Here is a 20,304-nt window from a genome sequence, read left to right as displayed (position 1 = left end):
GACTCAGCAGAGGAAGATATAAGGAACTAAAGTGAGAAATAACTTGTACTTGTACATGTGAGCATGTACGTCTGTGTGTACTGTGTTTCAGGATATCCTTACTGGTCTTTATCCCAACATTTTGTGCCCATTACAAACTATATGAATTTCCTCTAATTTTTCTTACATTAACAAGTTGCTCCCACTCAACTGTGGATATATATTATTTGAAGAGCATAATTATTACAACATGCTCTGCCACCTTTTCCTTTCCCAGTGACACTACTTGAGCTCACTCACCTTTTTTATGGGCCAGACTTTAGCATTTGCTGAACTTGATTGCCATCTTCCTGTCTCTCTCTGCTAAACATTTAGGATAATGTGCCACTGTGAATCTGGGCTATTTCATTAGTCACTGTGGCTTGACTGTGAACTACTTTGAAGATGGATATTGACAAATTCCTCTTCGGTGATCAGTGACTATCTGATTAAAGCTGTGAACTTCAAATAGCTCGGGTTTGATCATTGAGGTTACTTTGCTTTGTGAAGAGAGGAAAAACCCAGTTCTCATTTATAGGGCATGTAGATATGGCACTTTGACCTAAACCGAGGTCATCCTCAATCCAAAAGTAAGGGAGAGTCTGGGATAGCCTTCAAATAAGTGCACCTCCCCCAATTCCTGGACCCTTCCTCTCTGAATACCAGGATTGTGAGCCCTCCAGATAGTTTAAGTAAGGCTGGTTGGGAAAGGTTAAGTGAATAACCTTTCAAATTCTACACATTGCCCTTAAATATAGATCCAGTAAACTGAGCTTCAGTGGTGTATGACTCTCAGATGCATGGTTAGAAAAGCAAATTATATCTTGTGTAAGATTTTTTTATCAAAATCTTAAAGGGGATAAAGCTTAATTAATGATAAAACAACTCAATTATCTAGCTCCATATCACTTCAGTCCTATATATAAATCAAATTTAATTTTAATAGTTTTATGGAAAGACTATCCATGTAGCAGAGGCTTAGTTTTATCCATTTATAGTTCTTTCTTCCTTATCTGAGAACAAGGCCTGGGAATGAGAATGGGGTGGGTCTGACTACAGAAAAGCAATAGGAGGTTGAGTAGTGATCCAGGTGAGGGCAAGGCTGGAGTGAGAGCAGGGCAAAGTGGCAATATTACAAAGGAGAATCTTGTTGGCACATTGGCTCAGAGGACAGAAGAGAAGGAAGGAGGTGGAGATGACACACAGGCCAGGAATTTTCTATCCTGATTACAGGCTATTGTAATATTCTTGCCAACCAGGGACTTGGACTGATATAATGAGGAAAGGCTGTTTTCTTCTAAGCTATTCTCCTAATATACAGAGGCTACAATCCAGGCTAATGTGACATATAGAATATTGAGTTTAGTAAATAGATAAAATAGGGAACTGATTTGTGTCTCAGAAAGTGAAAGCTTAAGATCTAAAGAGCCTTTTCCCATTTGTTCACATCACAGAGTTGTTCTCTTCTTCCTTCTTTCTCTCTTCCTGCCCACCCCCCTCCCCAGTTCCCACAAAGGAGAGCAGACAGACCTCTACCAGTATCTACCATACTTCCTTTCTCTCTCTGCTTTTCCATGGCCTCTCCTGATATTTTTCCCCACTGGCTCACCCAGGCTCCCTTCTCCTTCTGGGCTCCTAACTGGCACTGGCCAGTTAACCAAGCTGGGTCTGACCAACAGCCAGCTCCTGCTACTTTGGCTTGCATGCAACAGAAAGCTACCAGGGCCACTGTACCTGCAGGCACACACATGCCCATCTCCACCCCACCCCACCCCAAGTAGTGCCAGCACAAGAGAGGAAAGAGAGTGAATGATGGTTTGGGGGTTAAGGCTCATGGCTCAGGGGTCAGCAAGATTAATGGCCTCTGGTAAATTATGCCACATTTCTGAGGTCCAGGCTTCAGATCATAATATGGGGAATGATAATAACACCCCCTCATAGAGTTGTTGTGAGGCTGACTATCATGGGAGTAGGTTATGGTTAGAACCATACTGCATAGTACCAATGCTACACCCTGTCTACTTTCTTTGGCAGTTTGCTAAACCAGACCTGGCAAGGGAAAAGCCATCAGCAGGTGGATGGCAGGAAGAGAGGGTGAACAATAGCTGATCGCCCAATTCCAGTGAGGACTCAGATTACTTCCACAGCTCTGTAAACTGCCACACACCTAGCCCCACTTTGGGAAGCAATCTATTATGGACAATCAGAACTTTCTCTTCTAGAAACTGAGAGTGTTTCCACTTGTGGAATCCAATTTGTGTGCATGTGGACCAGTGTCCAGGTGCCAAGAAGGAGCCTGAGCCCTCCTTGAATCCCCTTTCCTATACTTAATGAGAAATTGAGGTCAGGTGACTAAGTGATTCCTCACGGTCATGGTTAATGACAGGACAGGGCCCTCTACTGAGTCACAGATCTCTTGTGCAATGATAAAAACCTCTGACTGGCAGCTCAGACTATGGAAACAGGCTTTGTTTGAATCCCAGCTCTTCCACTGATGATAGCATAACTTTGGGGTCTATAAATAGGTTTCTTCACCTGTAAAATAAATGTCATCATAATATACAAACATGGAAGCATTCAATAAGCATGTTGTTGCTTGTTATCATTAATAGATGCAAAAAAAAAAAAAAAAAAAAAAAAAAAAAAAAGAGCTCAAGAGAAATCACGGCTGGTCTTAATCCCAAGCTCCAGCATTATCTGTCTTCTTGTTCTCAAGACTAATCATCTCACAGAGCTAACTGAGATTTAGGCAGGCTGTCCTGGCTTTGGACTATAATTCTTTCATTTGTTTTTGTTAATATTTAATACCTACAGTAGGTACCTATATACCCACCCCTCAAGAACTAGGACACTGGCATTGCCATTGAAGCCTTGAGTGCCCCTTCACTCCAATTCCACTCCTTGGTAACCATTCTTCTGGATTTTACATTTATGGTTTCCTGCCTTGGTTTGACTATATCTGTACATCTCATAAATTATATGAGTTAGTTTTACATGTCTTTAACCTTAATATAACTGTAATCATGCTAGATTTTTAACTTGTCTTTATTGCTTAAATTATTTTCGTTATTTATCCATACTAATGCAATTGTATTTTCCACTGTGTAATAGTATTCCCATTGCATGAATATGCCACATCTAATCTATTCATTCTCTTGTTTATATAAAATTGGATTATTTTATTTTCTATTAGAAATAGTGCTTCAATTTTTGTGCATGACCTTGATATACATGGAATACTCTTCATGCTCAGTTACGTCTATGGCCCATGCTGTGTCATAGATAAGTATGTCATTGCACCTCCTTACATTTTTATCAGCAGTGTATAGAACTTCTCAGTTTCTTTAAGGTTTGGATTATCCATTTTTCAACCTGGTGATTAATCAATCAATCACATGTAGATAGAGACATGGTACAGTGAGCATAGATATGCTATTTTGGCATATGTTGTTCTTCCTGTGCTATGAAAACCATGTTTTGTGATCTCATTCCTTTTATAAGTATTGGTTAAGACTTAGTGTCCTCGATTTCCATGCTTTCACTGACCTCTGTGGGAAACCAGTTACATCTGCTGAATAGTTGGGGCAGCCTGGAACATGGTGGCTGCCACACTCCACACCGCATAGGGCAACGTGTCCAGTCTGAAAAAGTAGACTCTCATTCTCATCCTGTCAGACTAAATACAGTAAAAAGAAGAAAGACAAGTGGCTGTAAAAAGAAAAAGCAGAAGTGTAACTCTGGCCCCCAGTCTTTTTCTCTGGGGAAAATAAGAAGTTGCCAGCCCAGGTGCTGAGCAGAGTTTTGGTTGAAAGAAAAATCAAGTGGCCGATGGGTGTAGTTTACCACTATTTAGAAGGAACAAGATGATTATCATCATTCCATTCAGTGAAGCTTGGTTTTCCTGATCCTTGACGACATTCCATGTGTCTTCATCATCCTAGATTACTGGTTTCACTCAGGAACTCTGGGAAGAGGGTGGGAGGAGGTTTGGAGCTTCTTCGGGACACACTGCAAGAATATTGAGCTGCTTGTTTGGGGAAATAAATGATTGCAGGAGACAAGCGCTCTCGTTTTTCTTATGAAGATTGCACTCTTGCTGGACTGGCCAATTCGGTGTCTTGGCCAAGCAGAAGGGCCCTACCCTTCAATAGCTCTGAGGACTCAGCTCCTAAATATCTGGTCGAACTAGAAATTCAGATGTAGTACCTGAATGTGAATAATGAAGATGTACTTGGCGAAATACAGAACCTCTGTACAAAGGTGAGGCGCGGGAGGGAAGAAATCCATCTACCGCTTCCACCCCTGGCATTGCTACTGCTACTGCTCTGGCACCCCCACTTCTGCCTCCCTCCGCCTCCTCTTCCTTTTGTCTTCTCTCCTTTGTCTCTTCCTCCTCTATCTTGGGTCTGTAACAGGAGAAGTACATGGGAGCCCTCTACTTTGTCCTTTCTGTGTATTCTTTAGACCTGGGAGAGGACTGGTCACCTGGATAATTGAGGGAACTGTGTTCCTACTCACAAAAGTGAGCAGGGCATTCCTGCTGGCTACAGGAGAGTATGCCTAGGGATAAAAGGAATGGTCCCCCTAATTTCCTTTTTCTCCAATCCTAAACTGCCTTCTGCTCTCTAAATGACAAACATTTAGAGGTTTTCAGAATAAGTCAAAGGAATAGTCAAGTCTTCCAGAAAGTAAGTGGACCTACCTGCAGGTGTGCTCCCCTCCTCCCTGGTCCTCGCCCCACCTGCTGTGCTTGGGATGCCCTTACTGCTCCCAGGTCTGCACTCCTCTGGGTCTGGTGAGCAGAAGACAGCGAGCAGTGAGTGAGGGCAGAAGGGGACAAAGGCAGTGAGGACAGTGGCACCCTGTTTCTCAGGGAACTTCTAAATGGCCCGATGTCAGCATTGCATTGTTGGGAGATTGTTAAATTTGTTCTCAGCTGACATTTGGGCACATCTGGTTTTGTTTGCAAGCATCTGGCTGTCGGCATAACTCCTGACTCCACCAACTGGATCAGGAGGACACACATCTTATGGTGGAGAGCCTCTCCCCTTTTCCAGATCACCTATTTCCACCTGACCTAGGGAATTATCCATCCCATTTTAGATACATCTTCAGGAAAAGAAAACTCTCATTCTCTGAGGTGACTGTTTCCTGAGTACCCTATGCCACTGACAACTCTGATATTTACTTTAAAAATATTTGGAAGGTGTAAGGGACAAGCAGAACAATATAAAAATGCCACTTTCATATAATTTCCATCTTCAAGTGGAAAAATTTACCCATGATTTTATGCAAATGAGCATAAAGTTCCAAAGAATCTTTCAGATGGAATGGGTTATTCTGCTTTTTCTTGAGCCCAGGAAGCTGCTGGGGACAGTATGACACCTGCTGGAAATAGGACTAGATGTGTTCGACACAACAGGAAGTAGTGACCAGCAGAGCTTGCCCTGACCTGGTTACAAATCTGGTTATAAAAGAAAGCAGCTGGAAAGAAATTTGCATGTCCAATAGGTTTCACTATTAAAGTTTACACAACGTGGAATAGTCAGCCAAGCTGGCTGGCTCCCCAGATCACATGATTATGTAGAAACATGAAACTTAGCTATGTGTTCGAGCAAGTTTTACTTCTCCCTGGTGCAAGGGTGTTTGCCAGCAGCCTGCACTCTCAGAAATCAGACTCAAGTGACTGGGGCCCTTGAGATCAAAGGTTTATCATGCTTCTCCCTAGGAGGGCCAGAGACTGCTGACGTTACCACTGGACGGTTATTTGTGGCTCTTATCATCACCAAAAGGAATGGACAAGCTTAATAAAATAACTGTCCCTGCCAGTCAAAAATTGAGGTAAGATTCTCCCCAATCATTTTTTTTTCTTCTCCTTCTCCTTCTGCTTTTTCCCAATGATCTTTCTGCATCTCAGAAAAGCTGAAATCCTAGAATACTTTCTAGTTCTAAGGCAGTGGGTGGCAACTGCCATAAGGAAGTGGGCAGGATTTTTAAAGAAGTGCGTAGGAATAAGTGGGTTTGTTCTGGCTGGCTGTTGCCAATAATAAAGTATAAAACTCTGGAGGGAAAATAAAAAGAAATGTCAAAAGTTTAAATTCTACAAAAGATCAGCTTTCAGAGTATGAATACAGCTAGCTTTTGCTAAGGAAGAGTCTAATCTGGTCCTCAAAAATTTCATTGTAGTTTGCTATGTAATGTGAAGGGTTGTTGTAATCATTTTATTAATTTACTTTGTGGGTATATATCACACTTGTTTTGGGGAGATTTGGTCTGTTTTTCTCATGTCCTTATGTCAGTGTAACAATTATCTATAAAAATCCACTTAGAACAAATACACCAGAAATGACCCCGGGGCAATAATCAAGAAACTTCTTTAATTAATGGAAAAGATAACTTCACAAATTTTGAGTTTGAAAGTCTTCTTTTTGTCTCATTGTAAGGGCACCATGGTTTTTGGAGACTGGGACTTTTAAAATGTTCAATGATTGTTTTATATTCCAACTACCGTTTGAACTTCAGTTTTTCACAGGTGTGACTTGTGTAGCAAGTAAGTTATTACAAATATCAAGGAACTAAAACTTTCGAGACCAAATTTAAGAGCAATTAGCCAGGCATTGGCAGAAGGACAGCCCTTCATAGTTAAAATATGGGCCGTATGGCTGGCAGGTGTGTGGTAAATGCAGTTGGAGGTGAACTTGATGTGAAATCAGTAGGTGGTATCACAAGGTCAGCCATTTTGAGGGTATGTTGTTGGGTGTCTGTGTCTGATCTTCAGGGACAGAGGATAAGAAGGCACTCTGTCAAGCCCTTGGTCTCAAGTTCCTACTCCCTCATGCTAGCGGGAGGGGGGGGGGAAGGGGGGCGGGAAAACCATGGAAGTAGCAATATAAGAAAGGAATTAGGGTAGATGGAGAAGGTTTCAGGGAGCAAGTGCTTGCTTCAAGAGCTAGGCTTTGAAAATATCTTCTATTCGGTTGGTTGCCTTTTTGTTTTGTTGGTGGTTTCTTTTGCTGAGCAGAAGCTTTTTAGTTAGATATACTGATCATGTATCACAGACTTGAATACTTGAAACCTACATAATCTTATTAACCGATGTCACCCCAATAAGTTTAATTTTAGAAAAGAGAGCTAGGCTTTGAGAGGTAGGTGAAAGAACAGTAGAAGGAAAGAGTTATGTGCTGGGAGGGAGGAAATACAGGAGCTGACACGTGGAGCTGGACTTCAGAAGGGTCCATTGGGAGATGATGAGAGCAGAGACAGCAGAGTAGGGCGTGCGGGACTAGAAGTTCTCGATAAGGCTGGATGCATGGGGTGGGTCCAGATTACAAAGGACAGTGAGGACAAGGTTAGAGAATGGGTTACACTGTTAGAGGTGTCATGCCAGCAAACTTATGGGGAGCTGGCAGAATGGACTGAAGGGGGGTGGAAACTGGAGGCAGGGAAACTCAATAGGTGGGGCAGTTAAGTAAGCTAAGCATATGGAGTTGCAGGCCTGGATTTGGGGCACAGCAGTGAGAAGGGAAAGGGAAGAAGAGGTAGGAAAAACATGCCAAAGAAACTAACAAGGACTGGATCTTAGGGCTTCTCTCAAACGAGAAGGAGGGTTTTCAAAGGTCATTCTCAGAGGTATTTCATAACCTGGAGCTATACTAAGTCTTAGTATACAAATGGGAATTTAAAGAAAGGCAATAAAACATAAATCACTTGATGATCCCTCCCTCTGGGACAAAGTCCAGCTTGATCATAGAGTGGTCATAGGTAATATACACCCATAGATTATGGGGAAGAAAAACAAAATTATATTGTGGATAATCATACACTACACTCATCGGCTTTGGCAGAAATAACTTCTTTTTTTTTTCCACTTGGTTACTCAGTTGTCTTTACAGAATTGGCAAAATGTGCACTGTCAACGTGGAACTTTTGAAAGAAATGAAATTGTAAGCACAATGGACTTAAAGCACCATCTTACATCTTTTTCTGTAATTACATGGGAGAGTGAGAAATAGGTAAATGAAATACTTGATCCCTGTGACTTAAATTCTCTGACCCAACTGGTTAACACCAATTCAAAAGGTTGCCTACCTGTGCAATTATTTGGCACCAGATGACAATATGTGTAGAGTTGTGTATATACACTCTTAGGATTATCAAAGTTTATATGAGACTTCGCTTAAATTCTTAGCCACAAACGTAGAAAGATAGTGGGTATCTGTCAAGGTTGGCTAAAAGGGATGACCCTGATCTAGGGGATATATTCCCAGGGCTGAAAGAAAAACAAACAAACAAACAAAAAAAAACTGGAGCAGAAGGAGTGACCAGAAAGGAAGGAAAATCAGAATCAGAATCAGCCACGGAAAGGAGGGAAGGGAGGATTGGTTGGAAACAAGTGATCCTCAAAATGAAGGACAAAGAGAAGGTTCCTCGATGGACACCATTGGGGATCAGTGTTACCCTGAGACTGCTGTGGAAGAGCTGAGTTATACTGGACCACAGAAATGCGTGAACACAGATTCTCCCCTTTTCTCTCTCATTGGGGCACTCCAGGAAGTAGGTTTCTCTGTTAGTAGTAATTCATAACCCCTTAGGATCTTCTACTTGATTTTTAGCCATGATTTTCCCTGGATTTTATGAGACAATGTTATCATCAGAAACCCAGCTCAGACATGGGTTCTCAATCCTTCCACAGTAAACATTCCCATGGTCATAAAAAGTTTACACTTCTAGGTAAACATTTCAAAACTTACAATCCTGATTACATTGACTATGTTCTTTTCAAGTTAGTGAAACTGGTTGGAAAAGGAAATTTTATATTTTTGTACTTTTAATAACCTCCCAGAGACTCATCATCTGTGCTTTTGTATTTTTCTTTGTAGCACCTGCAAACACATATTCACTTATTTTTACAAATGCAAAGGGTCTTGAACGTAAGTCTGATTAAGTCAAGTCTCCCCAGTCCTTATCTTATTGGTTAAAGAGTACAGTAGTTTTCAGTCAAACTGACACCTATGTAACTTTAGGAATATTTATTTAATCTCCCTGCTCTCAGTTTGTTTTCTGCAGCTGATAACTCAGGGATACTAACAGTACCGATCTCATACAGCTGCTGAAAGGATTAAATATATTATTTTTGTGAGACAGTGGCACCCAGTGAATCTGGCACATTGTAATACTGGAGTTTAAAATGGTAGTTTTAAAATGAATTAATATCAATATTATTATTCTTGTTAATTCCATAGGATACAATTGATTTTCTGAACATGCACATGGGACTTTACGTTAATCATTGATAAATGGCATGTTAGTTTCAGTTCTCCTTTCTGGCTATTTTGGTGATTTTACCTGTTGATTCTGACATCTGTGGCATTAAGCTTTGCATGGACTGTCCATGTGACATCACTCCTCCTCCGCCTTCAGCTAAGAGGCTAATGAAATTGTTGAGCATGACAGAGCCCTGTCATGGGCGTCTGGGTTCAATGCTAGGACTCTCACTTGGAGATCTGACTTAACAAACTCTGGGCTATGACTTCTCTTCTCAGGTCATGGAATTCTCAATTGGAGTTTCTAGTTACTTGACATACCAATTTCTGAAGAAACAAGTTCACCTTCTTTTCACCTTTCTGGCACTAGTGCCCTCTCTGGTTTTCCTTGTTTCTGTCAATAGTATCATCATTAACTCAAAGTCCTCCTCTCTCTGCACCTCCACTCACCTACCACACCCAACAGTCTTTCCTTTATGATGCCTCCATATATGCTCTTATCTTCCTTTTCTACCACAGCATCCTAGATAAAATTTCATTTCCCCTGTGTCCCACATCTACAAAACAAGAAGTTTGGGCCAGACAATTCCCAAAGTCCCTCTGAACTCTGTGTTACATTTTCTAACACTGTTATTTTATCCCGTGACTCTCAGGAAATATTTCCTGAATGCATTATCCATGTATTTGAGACAATCTGTTTTCTTATTGTGTTGAAACTGCCCACCTCTAACACTGCGGCCAAAGAAGGATTCTAGATAGCATCTAGATAAGATTATCTGAAAGATAACTGATGTATTTAGACGGACAATGTAATTGGAGCCTAAAAGGGCTGAGCTCCAGTTACTAGCCACAGGTCTTGAGGAAGTCACTAGGCTTTTGTAAGCCTCAGTTTCCTCAACTATAGATGCCCTCCTCACAGGTTTGTTGTGAAGACTGAATAAAATAACATGGACTGAAAACTACTTATAATATTTTTCCAGTAGCTCACGGTGGATAGAGCAAATCTTGAATGCACAGGTGTCAGGGGACATCTCTCTTATCCTTAATAAGCTCAGGTTAGAGGCCAGTGCTGATGTGGGAAGGCAAAAAGAAGGCACCACTTCTGATGATAGAGATCCAATAGGCTTCCATTCTCCTCACATTGCATTATGTCATCTGAGAATCCTCTTACCTGGGCCATCTTGTGTCACATGGATGGATGGACTACTCAGACGAAGCCTCTTTGTCCTTATGGAAAGGCTACCCAGGAGCCACATTATTAGATATTTGCTATATGTGTGTGTGGATCTCAGAATCATCAGCTAAGAAAACTCATGGCACTCTTTCTCACCCACGGCTGTGCCAGGGAAATCTACACCAGAGTCCACATATCCAAGGCACACCCTCTCCTGAAGCCAAGGATCACCTATGTGCCATGTCTGAACAAGTCCTTCCTCTATGCAGCCGATCTCCAAATGGGCTATGATGCAATTAATTAGGTTTCCAAGAATTGAAGCGCAATTACATTTCATCCCTGCCTCCCACATCACTGGATTAGAGGAGACTAGGCTGGTACCAAACGCTTCAGACACACATTTACAAACAATCTCTCTCCACACCTCCCCCACACACACACACAAAGATGACTAACCTCTTCTGTAGAATTTACTAGTTTGGTTCATTTTCAAAGAGGATTTAACTATTGCCCTTATGTAATGACATTAAAGAATCTAGGCTTGTTAAAGAATATAGTTTAGAAAAGAGAGAGAGAGAGAGAGAGAGAGAGAGAGAGAGAGAGAGAGAAAGAGAGAGAGAGAGAGAGAGGGAGAGAGAAAGTAAATGACAGCTTGTTATAGGGAAATTAAAATACTGGATGGCTTTCTTTGGCCATCCAGTGGTTCTCTACCAGGGTCGATTTTGTCCTCTAGGGGATATTTGATTGCCACAATTGGGGAGGGAGGTGCCATAGGCACCTAGTAGTAGATGCCAGGGGTGCTTCTAAACATCCTTCATTGTATAGTGCAGTCCTCATCGCAAAGGATTATCTGGCCCCAAATGTCAGTAGTGCTACTGTTAAAAAACTCTGATTCAGGCCAAGAAGCACATACTATCCATTTGTATATTTTTATAGCGACAGTGTGTACTTAAAGTTTAGAATATAATATATTTGACTTTGCAATTGATGCATCCTCTGCTCACTGGACTGATTTTCCTCGGTCAGGGATAGTTTGGGTGAAGGGTTGCCAAGAGAAAGGGCTAGAAGTACTTGGGCCTATAATTTAATGATTTGTTGTGGTGGTGATTGTTTTGGAGTGTGTGTGTATGTGTGTGTGAGTGTGTGTGTGTGTTTCAAAAAAATATTTTATGTCTAGCAAAACTAGATTCCATGAACTACATGCACCATTGAGGTACATGTTGTTCTCTCCTGGGTAGGGAATGAGAGCAGGAAAAAAATTCCAAATATAAGATCCTCCATGAATAGTCTCTGTTTCTACCTCTGTAAGTAGATTTGGTTTCCTCGAGTGGAAATCCTCAGAGCTGGGATAGAAAGTGATGACATAGCTATTAAAAATCCAAGGGCTCACAGATCTGACCCAGTGGCCAAATTCTGGACAGAGGTGGACCTTCTGCTCTTGCTCTGGAGCAGCTTGTATTGTCCTTAAATCCATGGGTGGAACATTGCCTGATAAAGACAAATCAAGGCATGGAGGGGAGATGATTGGTATTTGATTGTCTGACCTTTAATGTCTTCTCCATCACATATGAAGACTCTGCAGCTGTGTCTGTGAGGAACAAGTTTGGAATAACTTTCATCAGCTGGGGTAGTTTCAACTGCAGTATTCACCCTCTGAGTCCCCTGATCTATATTTTGTGAAAATGATGGATGGATTTTGAGGATGCAGCTTAAAAAACACACACTCACTTATTATAAAGCAATCCTCTATCTCCCCCTATGCCATTCCCCATGACTTCTTAAGTTGGTATCGATCTTACGCAGATGTCAGAAAACAGTTTTCCTGATTCTCTTGTGCTACCAGGAATGTGAGGGGTGCAGGCTGGCGTAAGGCTGCTGTAATGTCAGATGCTCCCGGCTCCTGGTTAATCCCAGATTCTACCTCCAAGCTAAAGGGGCTTCAGTACTCTTGGTAACTGTAGAAATGGCCTTGCCCCTTATCCAGACAGCTGAGGGCTATCTGCTCCCAAAGAGCTCCTCCCACAGGCCGCTGCTCTCCTGGTCCGGCCCACCTTCTCCTACCTGTCCCACCCCACCTCCCTTCCGAAAGGGCATCTGTGGGCAGCTACACCTACAGGATTATTTTTAACTCCAATGTTTTTTTTTAGAACCTTTTCTGGTCTAACCCCAAAACAAGCCATTTTCTTTCTAGTCCAGCATGGCTGTTTCTGTGCTAATTTCAAAAGTAAGGCAAGGAGCCGAAACCGGTTTGGCTCAGTGGTAGAGCATCGGTCTGCAGACTGAAAGGTCCCGGGTTCTATTCCGGTCCAGGGCATGTACATTGGTTGCGGGCACATCCCAGGTAGGGGGTGTGCAAGAGGCAGCTGGTCGATGTTTCTCTCATCAACGTTTCTAGCTCTTTATCTCTCTCCCTTCCTCTCTGTAAAAATATCAATAAAATATATATTTTAAAAAGTAGAGATATGTAATAATTTAAATAATAAAGAATTAAAAAAAAAAAAGTAAGGCAAGGAAGCCAGCTTCAGGGCCATGTACCTCCTGGGTGAGTCATGCTTCTCCATTAGCCACTTTCCTGAGAAAGGAACTCATAACCCCAGGGGCATCCCTGCCTCCCCCAGTCTAGCTGGGGCCCCAGACCTACTCCATCCAGACAGCATCCCTTCCCACATGCAGCGGGGGCCACTGAGCTCCTGGGTAATGTGGCCATACACTCACTCAGGGCCCGTGTCCCAAGAGCCCCATCTGGGGTGAATGCCGTGCTGTCACAGTCTTGAAACTCTGGATAACGCTCAACAAGGGGCCCTGCATTTTCATAGTGCACTGACCCCAGAAATTATGTAGCCAGGGCTGGCCACAGGATCCATGAATCATGAGGCTGAGCCTGCTCCCCCTGCAATGTGTAAGGACGTGGACATCAATGGAGAAGCCTCTGCCCAGGTCATAGAGGCTTGCCTGCCAAGGACTGAGAGGCCATCTCTCTGCCCCTTTATTTCTCAGGTAAGAAAGCCAAGACTCAGAGAGGTGACCTTACCTGTGCAAGCTCACACCACAGAGCCTGTTCTAGAGCCACACCTTAATGTCTGCCAGCCAGGAAGATGAGTAGGCCACATCCTCCTGCCCCCCCCCCCCCCAACGCACCCTCCACCCCCTGGGTCATTTACTGGCCAATTAAACATTCTAACTTAGTCTGGATTCTAAAATTTTACTAGACATTTTTTTTTTTTTAATTAAAAGGCAACTAACTTACCAGTCAGAATCCCCCGTGAAGCCCTACCCAATCATGCTGTCAGTGTTTCAGGCTTTTACATGTTTCTATGTCCCAACTTGAATCTCACGCTTGCTCAGAGGTGTTTGATATACACTTTTAAAGAATCCTCCCACTGGCTAGGTGCTAAATTTAGGTCTCTTCCAGTCACCTTATTATGTTGAGACTAGCACCTCTGCGGTTGCCTTCTCTTTTTACCCTTTCTTTCTCTCTTTTTAAAAAAATGTTTAAAATGAATTTATTAGGGTGACATTGGCTCATAAGACCACATGGGTTGCTAAGTGTACAACTCAAGACAACATCATCTACACACTGCATTGTGTGCCCACTGCCTCAAGCAAAGTCTCTTTCTGTCCCCATTCTCCCCCCTCCCCCTTTGCCCACCTCCACTTACCCCCTAAACCCCTTTTCCCTCTGGCTAACACCACATTGCTGCCTATGTATAGGTGCTATATATATATGGTTGTTGTTTTTCTTAGTATCTTCACCTTCTTTCATCTATCCTTCCAAACCCTCTCCCTTATGACAGCTTTCTGATCAGCAATTCACAGCTTCATTCATTCTTTCCTTTCTTCCGTGAAGAAACATTTATTGAGCATTTACTGTACAGTGAGCACTGATCTGGTCACTGCCTTTGAGGACCACAAAGTCCACTGGGAAAAAAATATATTTAACCAAGTAATCCCAACAAAGAATTGTTGGGAGAGGCAGTCTCCTACGTGCAGTATTTCAAAGCCCACTCAAATCACATAAGAATGGGCCTTGGGCCTGGAATACTTCCTTAGAAGAGAGAAGGAGTTCTTGCTGGCTGTGTGCCAAGCTTATCACCTTCTTTGAAACTATCCTTCCCTGTTTCAGGCTCACGTTCCTTTGTTCGGTTAAGCACCTATGGCAATGGCCCTTGGGCACACTGCTGTCTTTCAGGAGAGAGGGTTACCTGCCGGCCAAATGGCTGCAGGCAGGTGCAGGGGTTAGCCACAAGGACCATGGCTAACTGATGTTGATTTTGCTCTATCTCTTCTCCATGTGAGTAAAGCATTGTTCCATCTGACTAAATGAATAAAATAACAAATGCTCCTACAATAATAAACAGGAATGTAACCTAAAAATGAGTTATAAGAAGCAGAGTTGGTCTTCCGTGTGGACTGAGTGTACAGGATCAATGTGGTATAATTTAAGAAGTTCAGAGAGGTGTATTTGCTTTTCTGGAAAGAATATGAGCTTTGGAATCAGACAGACCTAGGTTTGGTATTTGCTCTGTACCTACTAACTCATGGTCTTTGAAAAGTTTTTTTTTAGCCACAGCTTTACCAACTGGAAGATAGGAATGATAACATATACCATAACGGGGGTGCTGTAAGAGTGACTATGCTGACTAGAAAAAGAGCTCAGTGAATGCCCCCCTTAAATCCTCCCAGCCTGGGCTTTCCTGACACCCTGAATTGTGTCATTAGCAAGGCATCCCGTTGTATAAGGCAGTGTCTCTGATTCTTGGATCAGAACTAGACAGCACTAAGTGTAACAGGCTCAGGCATTAGTGTTATCTGTCACTAACACCCAAGCAGGAATCAATGATCTGAGCCAGCTCAGATGGAGGTGGCTCAGTCAACAGTTGTTAGCTGAAAGAATGGAACATTGTTCAAGAAAGTGGTGATAAGAAAGAGGGAAAGGTCAGAGCAGGGAGGCAACACCTACGTAAAGGGATTCCCAGCGAGGTCATGACTAAAGGTGTTTGGACTAGAACAGTGGTCGACAAACTCATTAGTCAACAGAGCCAAATACCAACAGTACAATGATTGACATTTCTTTTGAGAGCCAAATTTTTTAAACTTAAACTTCTTCTAACACCACTTCTTCAAAAACTGACTTGCCCAGGCAGTGGTATTTTGTGGAAGAGCCACACTCAAGGGGCCAGAGAGCCGCATGTGGCTCGAGAGCAGCGGTTTGCCGACCACTGGACTAGAGGACTAGAGTTCAAAGTAGGAAGAAATGTCCTCTGATGTTCAATTTTTTATTGTTGCTGTTTACTTGACAACTTTACTTGTTCAAAGTGCAAAATGTAATAATCTTTCAAGCACATATAAAGCATATTAATGTCCATATTTAATACTGAACAGGAAAGAAACTGTCATTTTATTTTAGTGCAAATAAATACTGGAGAATCAAATACAAACATGAGAAATGTACTTCAAAAAAAAAAAAAGGAAGATGGAAAATAGAATAATAAATCATTAGAAAACTATATGTGACTATTGCCCTTTAAAGGGCCTCGTTAGCCTGTTCAGGGCAAAGTTCCTTTTTACAATGGAAACACTTGATTTCACATCGTTTCCACATTCAAAGATCATCACAGCTGCCAAGTCAATCCCAGGCGATTGGGCCTCACATACCTGATGAATTCTGAAGACAACCTCTTAACAGAATTAAAACGAAAACTATTCCTGTCAATACCTCAACAGTGGATTGAAAAAGAATCTGCATCAAAATTGCTAAGCCTGCTTTCTGTGTCTGAGGTTTCCTTCCGGGATGATGAAAGTGTGCTGTGACGAGGTGGTGGCAGTGACTGCACTGCACAGCATGGTGAATGACTAAATGCCCTTGAGATGTGCACTCTGAAATGGTTGAAATGGTGAATTTCATATCGTGTGTATTTTACCACAATAAAAAAATTGATATTGAAATTATTTTCCATATTTACTTAAAATAGTATATTTAAGGGACCCATGACCATATTCTTATTTGACCAATTAGATAGTGTTTCAAATTTTTTAAAAATATATTATTGATAAACATTTCTGAATGGTTTTTAATAATTAAAAGCTTCCTACCACTTCAAGCCCTACACATCATGTTCTCCAATATCCTTTTTGTTGCTGTTAGTCCTCACCTGAGGGAATTTTCCCATTGATTTTTTAAAGAGAGTGGAAATAAGAGGGAAAGACACACAGAGAGAAACCTCAATGTGAGAGAGACACATCAATTGGTTGCTTCCCAGATATGCCCCAACCAGAGCCAGGGATGAAGTCTGCAACCGAGGTATATGCCCTTGACTGGAATCGAACCCAGGACCCTTCAGTCCACAAGCCAATGCTTTATCCACTGAGCCAAACCAGCCAAAGCCCCTAATTCCCTTTCATGCAGAACCCAGTGAAATGAGCTTAACTGAGTCAATTTTTTCCAGGACATGGGAGATACCATCCCATATTATTTACTCCCTGAAAACACTTTAGCTGTGCAAACAGATGCCCAGACAAGTGGGCATCAATATTATAGCTTTCCATGTACACACAGCTAATATGCATTTCTCCCCCTTGGATTAATGCTCAAAGTCTTAAAACACATTCATTTTCTAGAAGTACGTAGGATTACATCCTAGAATTTTCTGAAACCTGATTAGAATTATTTGCCATTTGGAATTACAAAGCTGAGAATCGTCAGTTTCAGAAGATAATGGATCTCCTTTTCCCAAGCCCCTCCCTGCTGTGTGGGTGGGTAAGAGCAAGCACCAAAAAGGTTTACTCAGTGTGAAGAGGAAGGAAAGCATGCCAGCCCCTCAGGACCCAGTGGCTCCTGCCCATAAAACCAGGGACAGGGAAAGCTGGACAACTTGTGTCGCATCAAATGAAACCCGCTGACCTTTTAAAAGCTAACATAGCATGGTTTCCTTGTCATCTTGTCGGTTCAGGGTGATGTGGCCCATGCCTAGCTGCCTCTGATAGGGTAAAACATGCCAGGATTTGTGTGTTTTTTGTTGTTGTTGTTGTTTTTTTGTTTTGTTTTTTTAAGGATTCGGGGATTTAGTAGAATCTTCCCTAATCAAGTCTGTGCCCAGTCAGCCCAGTTTCTGTCTGCTTATAACCCAGATCAGCAGTTGGAAGTGCCAAAGACTACCACAAAATATTTGCAAACCTCAGATGGGGAAAAAGAAATGGTAGAGTGTCTGGAAAAACTTGCAAATTGCTTTCCTCATTTGATAGGTGGTTAGTAAGACAACCAGGCTGTGAGATGCTCATGTGCAACGAGCACACATTCCCTCCGCCCAGCACTCCCAGCTGGGCTTTCTGACCAGCGTGTCGGGAAAGGACGCAGGAGGTTGTGGTGCTCAGGCCTCCTTCCAGCTTCCAGCCTCCACTTCTGAGCATGTCCCGATGCCAGAGAGCTCGTGCCACAGTCCCTCCTGCCGCCTGCGTCACCACCATCTCTCCTTCCCCCTCCTCCTGCCATCAGCCCCTTCCTCTTTCCTCTCTGCCCCTCCCTAAGGACTGCAACAAGCCCTCAGATCCCATGCTTCCCTCGAGCAACAAGTCTGACCCTGGGGACCAGGCAAGGCAGTAGCAGGGGCACATGTGACCCCAGGAAAAGTACTTGGCTGGCAGAAGGACCACATGCCTTCTGCAGGGACAGAGAGGAAGGTCCCCAAGAGACACGTGGTGCAGCTGGTCACCTGCCCTGGTGAGGGACCAAGTCGAAACAAGGGAGCAGGTGACACCCACGGGTGGTTGGGAGCACAGGTTCTGGTGTCGGATCGCCTGACGTTGAGTCCCATCTCTGTCGTTTGCTAGGTGAAGGACCTGGGGGGATTACCTAACTCCATGGAGCAAATTTTTCTCATCTATAAAACTGGGATAATCACAGCCACGTGCACATGCAATGTGTATCTGAATACACTACTGGATTGTACACGTGAAAATAGCTAAGGTGGTAAATCTCATGTGGTGTGGTTATTTATTTATTTATTTTATCATCTCAGTTTTTAAAGTAGGGATAATTATAGGACTTACCTATAATTTTCAGGGCTAAATGAGATAATGCCAGCAAAGTACCTGGCACATGCTCCATGCTTAGTAAGTGCTGGCATTCAAGGCTGCTGCTGTTGGTTAACTGGGTCTGACTGGCATGGCTTCTTGGGCTCTGACTGTGGCTGTGGCTCTGGCCTGGGAAGCAATCCCTGCCATGGAAAAGCTGATCCTCCAGTGGGAGACTGCAGCCCCGTGTGGAAAGGGAAAAAACAGGGTGTGATGGAAAGAGCTGGGGGGACCCTCTGCCAATCCATCTTGGGCAATGGCCACACTTCCCTACAGTACGTCTCCTGCCTTACAAGAAAGGACGTTGGCCCAGGACCTTCCTTACGTCACACTGCCACATTCCTGTGCTACCTCAAGGGCAGGCAAACTCAGGAGCAGGCTCTCGAAGCTGTGTGACCCGAGACAAGCATGCTGACCTCTCTGGCCTGGGCACCTGCATCTGTGAGTGGCATTGGGGTGCCGACTCAGCCGTGGGAGGCTGCCTGGGATTCCCGCCCAGAGAAGGGGCCGTGGAGACTTCTGTGCCTGCTCCGCCGTGGCCTCACTGTGCAGATGGAAGCAGACTTGGCTGCTTCCTTTGAAAAGCTAAATATAACATCAATAAAGTTACAGCGAGGCCAGGCTGGGGAAGTGGGGCGCGAGGAAGTTGGGCCGGAGGCTGTGAAAAGGGCAGAGGGGGAGCTGGCGATAGGACAAGCCCTGCTGCATGCAAATAGCAGCTTAGTCACTACCAAGTGCCATTGTGTTTCAAAATGACGGAGGGTGGCAGAGACCTCGGCTTTGAGACAGACATTGCCCAAAGGAAGGTGTTTTGTGTGAATCACCCTTCTCTCCTTATACCTGTCCCCTGGTTTCACACAAGTCCCAAGGTTTTAGTCGGTGACCCCCCTCCGGCATTACAGTCCAAGAGGGCAAGGTCTGTGCTGAGCTGAGCTCTGGGCCCTGCCTGTGCCTTGCTCAGTGCGCATTCACTGAGTTTGGAATAATTAACCAACACAGGTCTTGTGTAAAACAAATAATAACCTTAAGCTTTAAGGGGAGCCCCTCCCCCAAAGTCAGTAAATCAAGGTAAACGATATAGGGTGTCCCACAAAATGTATAAAAACTTTGTATAATTTTTAATTTCAATGAGTTAAACCTGAAAAGGAAAAAACATCAATTGAGTTACAGAAAAAAGTATATATATATATATATATATATATATATATATATATATATATATATATTTGGGACACCCTGTATTTAGTATAATATTTTAAAAATCAAAATTAATACAAAAAAATGCTGATGAAGAAAATATTGACAGTTTAATGAAGACAGGACTAGCCCTGGCTGGTAGCTCAGATGGTCAGAGTGTCATCCCAATACACCAAGGTTGCAGGTTCAATGGACAGTGCACATACAGGAAGCAACTAATGAATGCATAAATAAGTGGAACAACAAATTGATCTCTCTCTCTCTTTCTCTCTCTCTCTCTCTCTTTCTCTCTCTTAAAAATCAATGAAAACATATCCTTGGGTGAGGATTTAAACAAAACCGGAAATGGGACTAGTACTGATTTCTTTTGCCTTAGGCCCCAATAGGGCAGGCCACAGCACTGTGTCCAGGCAAACTTCTCTTTGAGAGCTGTTGGCCTTGTGGCCACCAAGTGTTTCTTCTGCCAGATGAGGCCCGGAAGGACACTCCTATCATTATCCCAGTGCTTTTGCTCTCCCATGGTCCTGGTTTGGGCTGGGGCCCAGGAGAGCTGTCTTCATACTGATCTCCCAGCCGGCAGCG

At 43.1% G+C, this 20,304-nt stretch overlaps 1 protein-coding gene across 1 annotated transcript in view; it reads left to right on the top strand.

The window, feature by feature from the left end:
- Positions 1-5,580: 5,580 nt before the first annotated feature.
- The window catches only part of BLNK (B cell linker), a 55,665-nt gene continuing 40,941 nt past the window's right edge, over positions 5,581-20,304 (top strand). The window contains exon 1 of the mRNA XM_036438705.2: positions 5,581-5,859. Coding sequence (XP_036294598.1) covers positions 5,813-5,859 — 47 coding nt within the window. The 5' untranslated portion in view covers positions 5,581-5,812. The remainder of the gene's footprint in view (positions 5,860-20,304) is intronic.

Source organism: Pipistrellus kuhlii, unplaced genomic scaffold (assembly GCF_014108245.1).
Source record: "Pipistrellus kuhlii isolate mPipKuh1 unplaced genomic scaffold, mPipKuh1.p scaffold_m20_p_15, whole genome shotgun sequence".
In the NCBI taxonomy this organism is placed as follows: domain Eukaryota; kingdom Metazoa; phylum Chordata; class Mammalia; order Chiroptera; family Vespertilionidae; genus Pipistrellus; species Pipistrellus kuhlii.
Note: the sequence above shows the minus strand (reverse complement) of the source record. Positions and strands in the feature narration are given on the sequence as shown.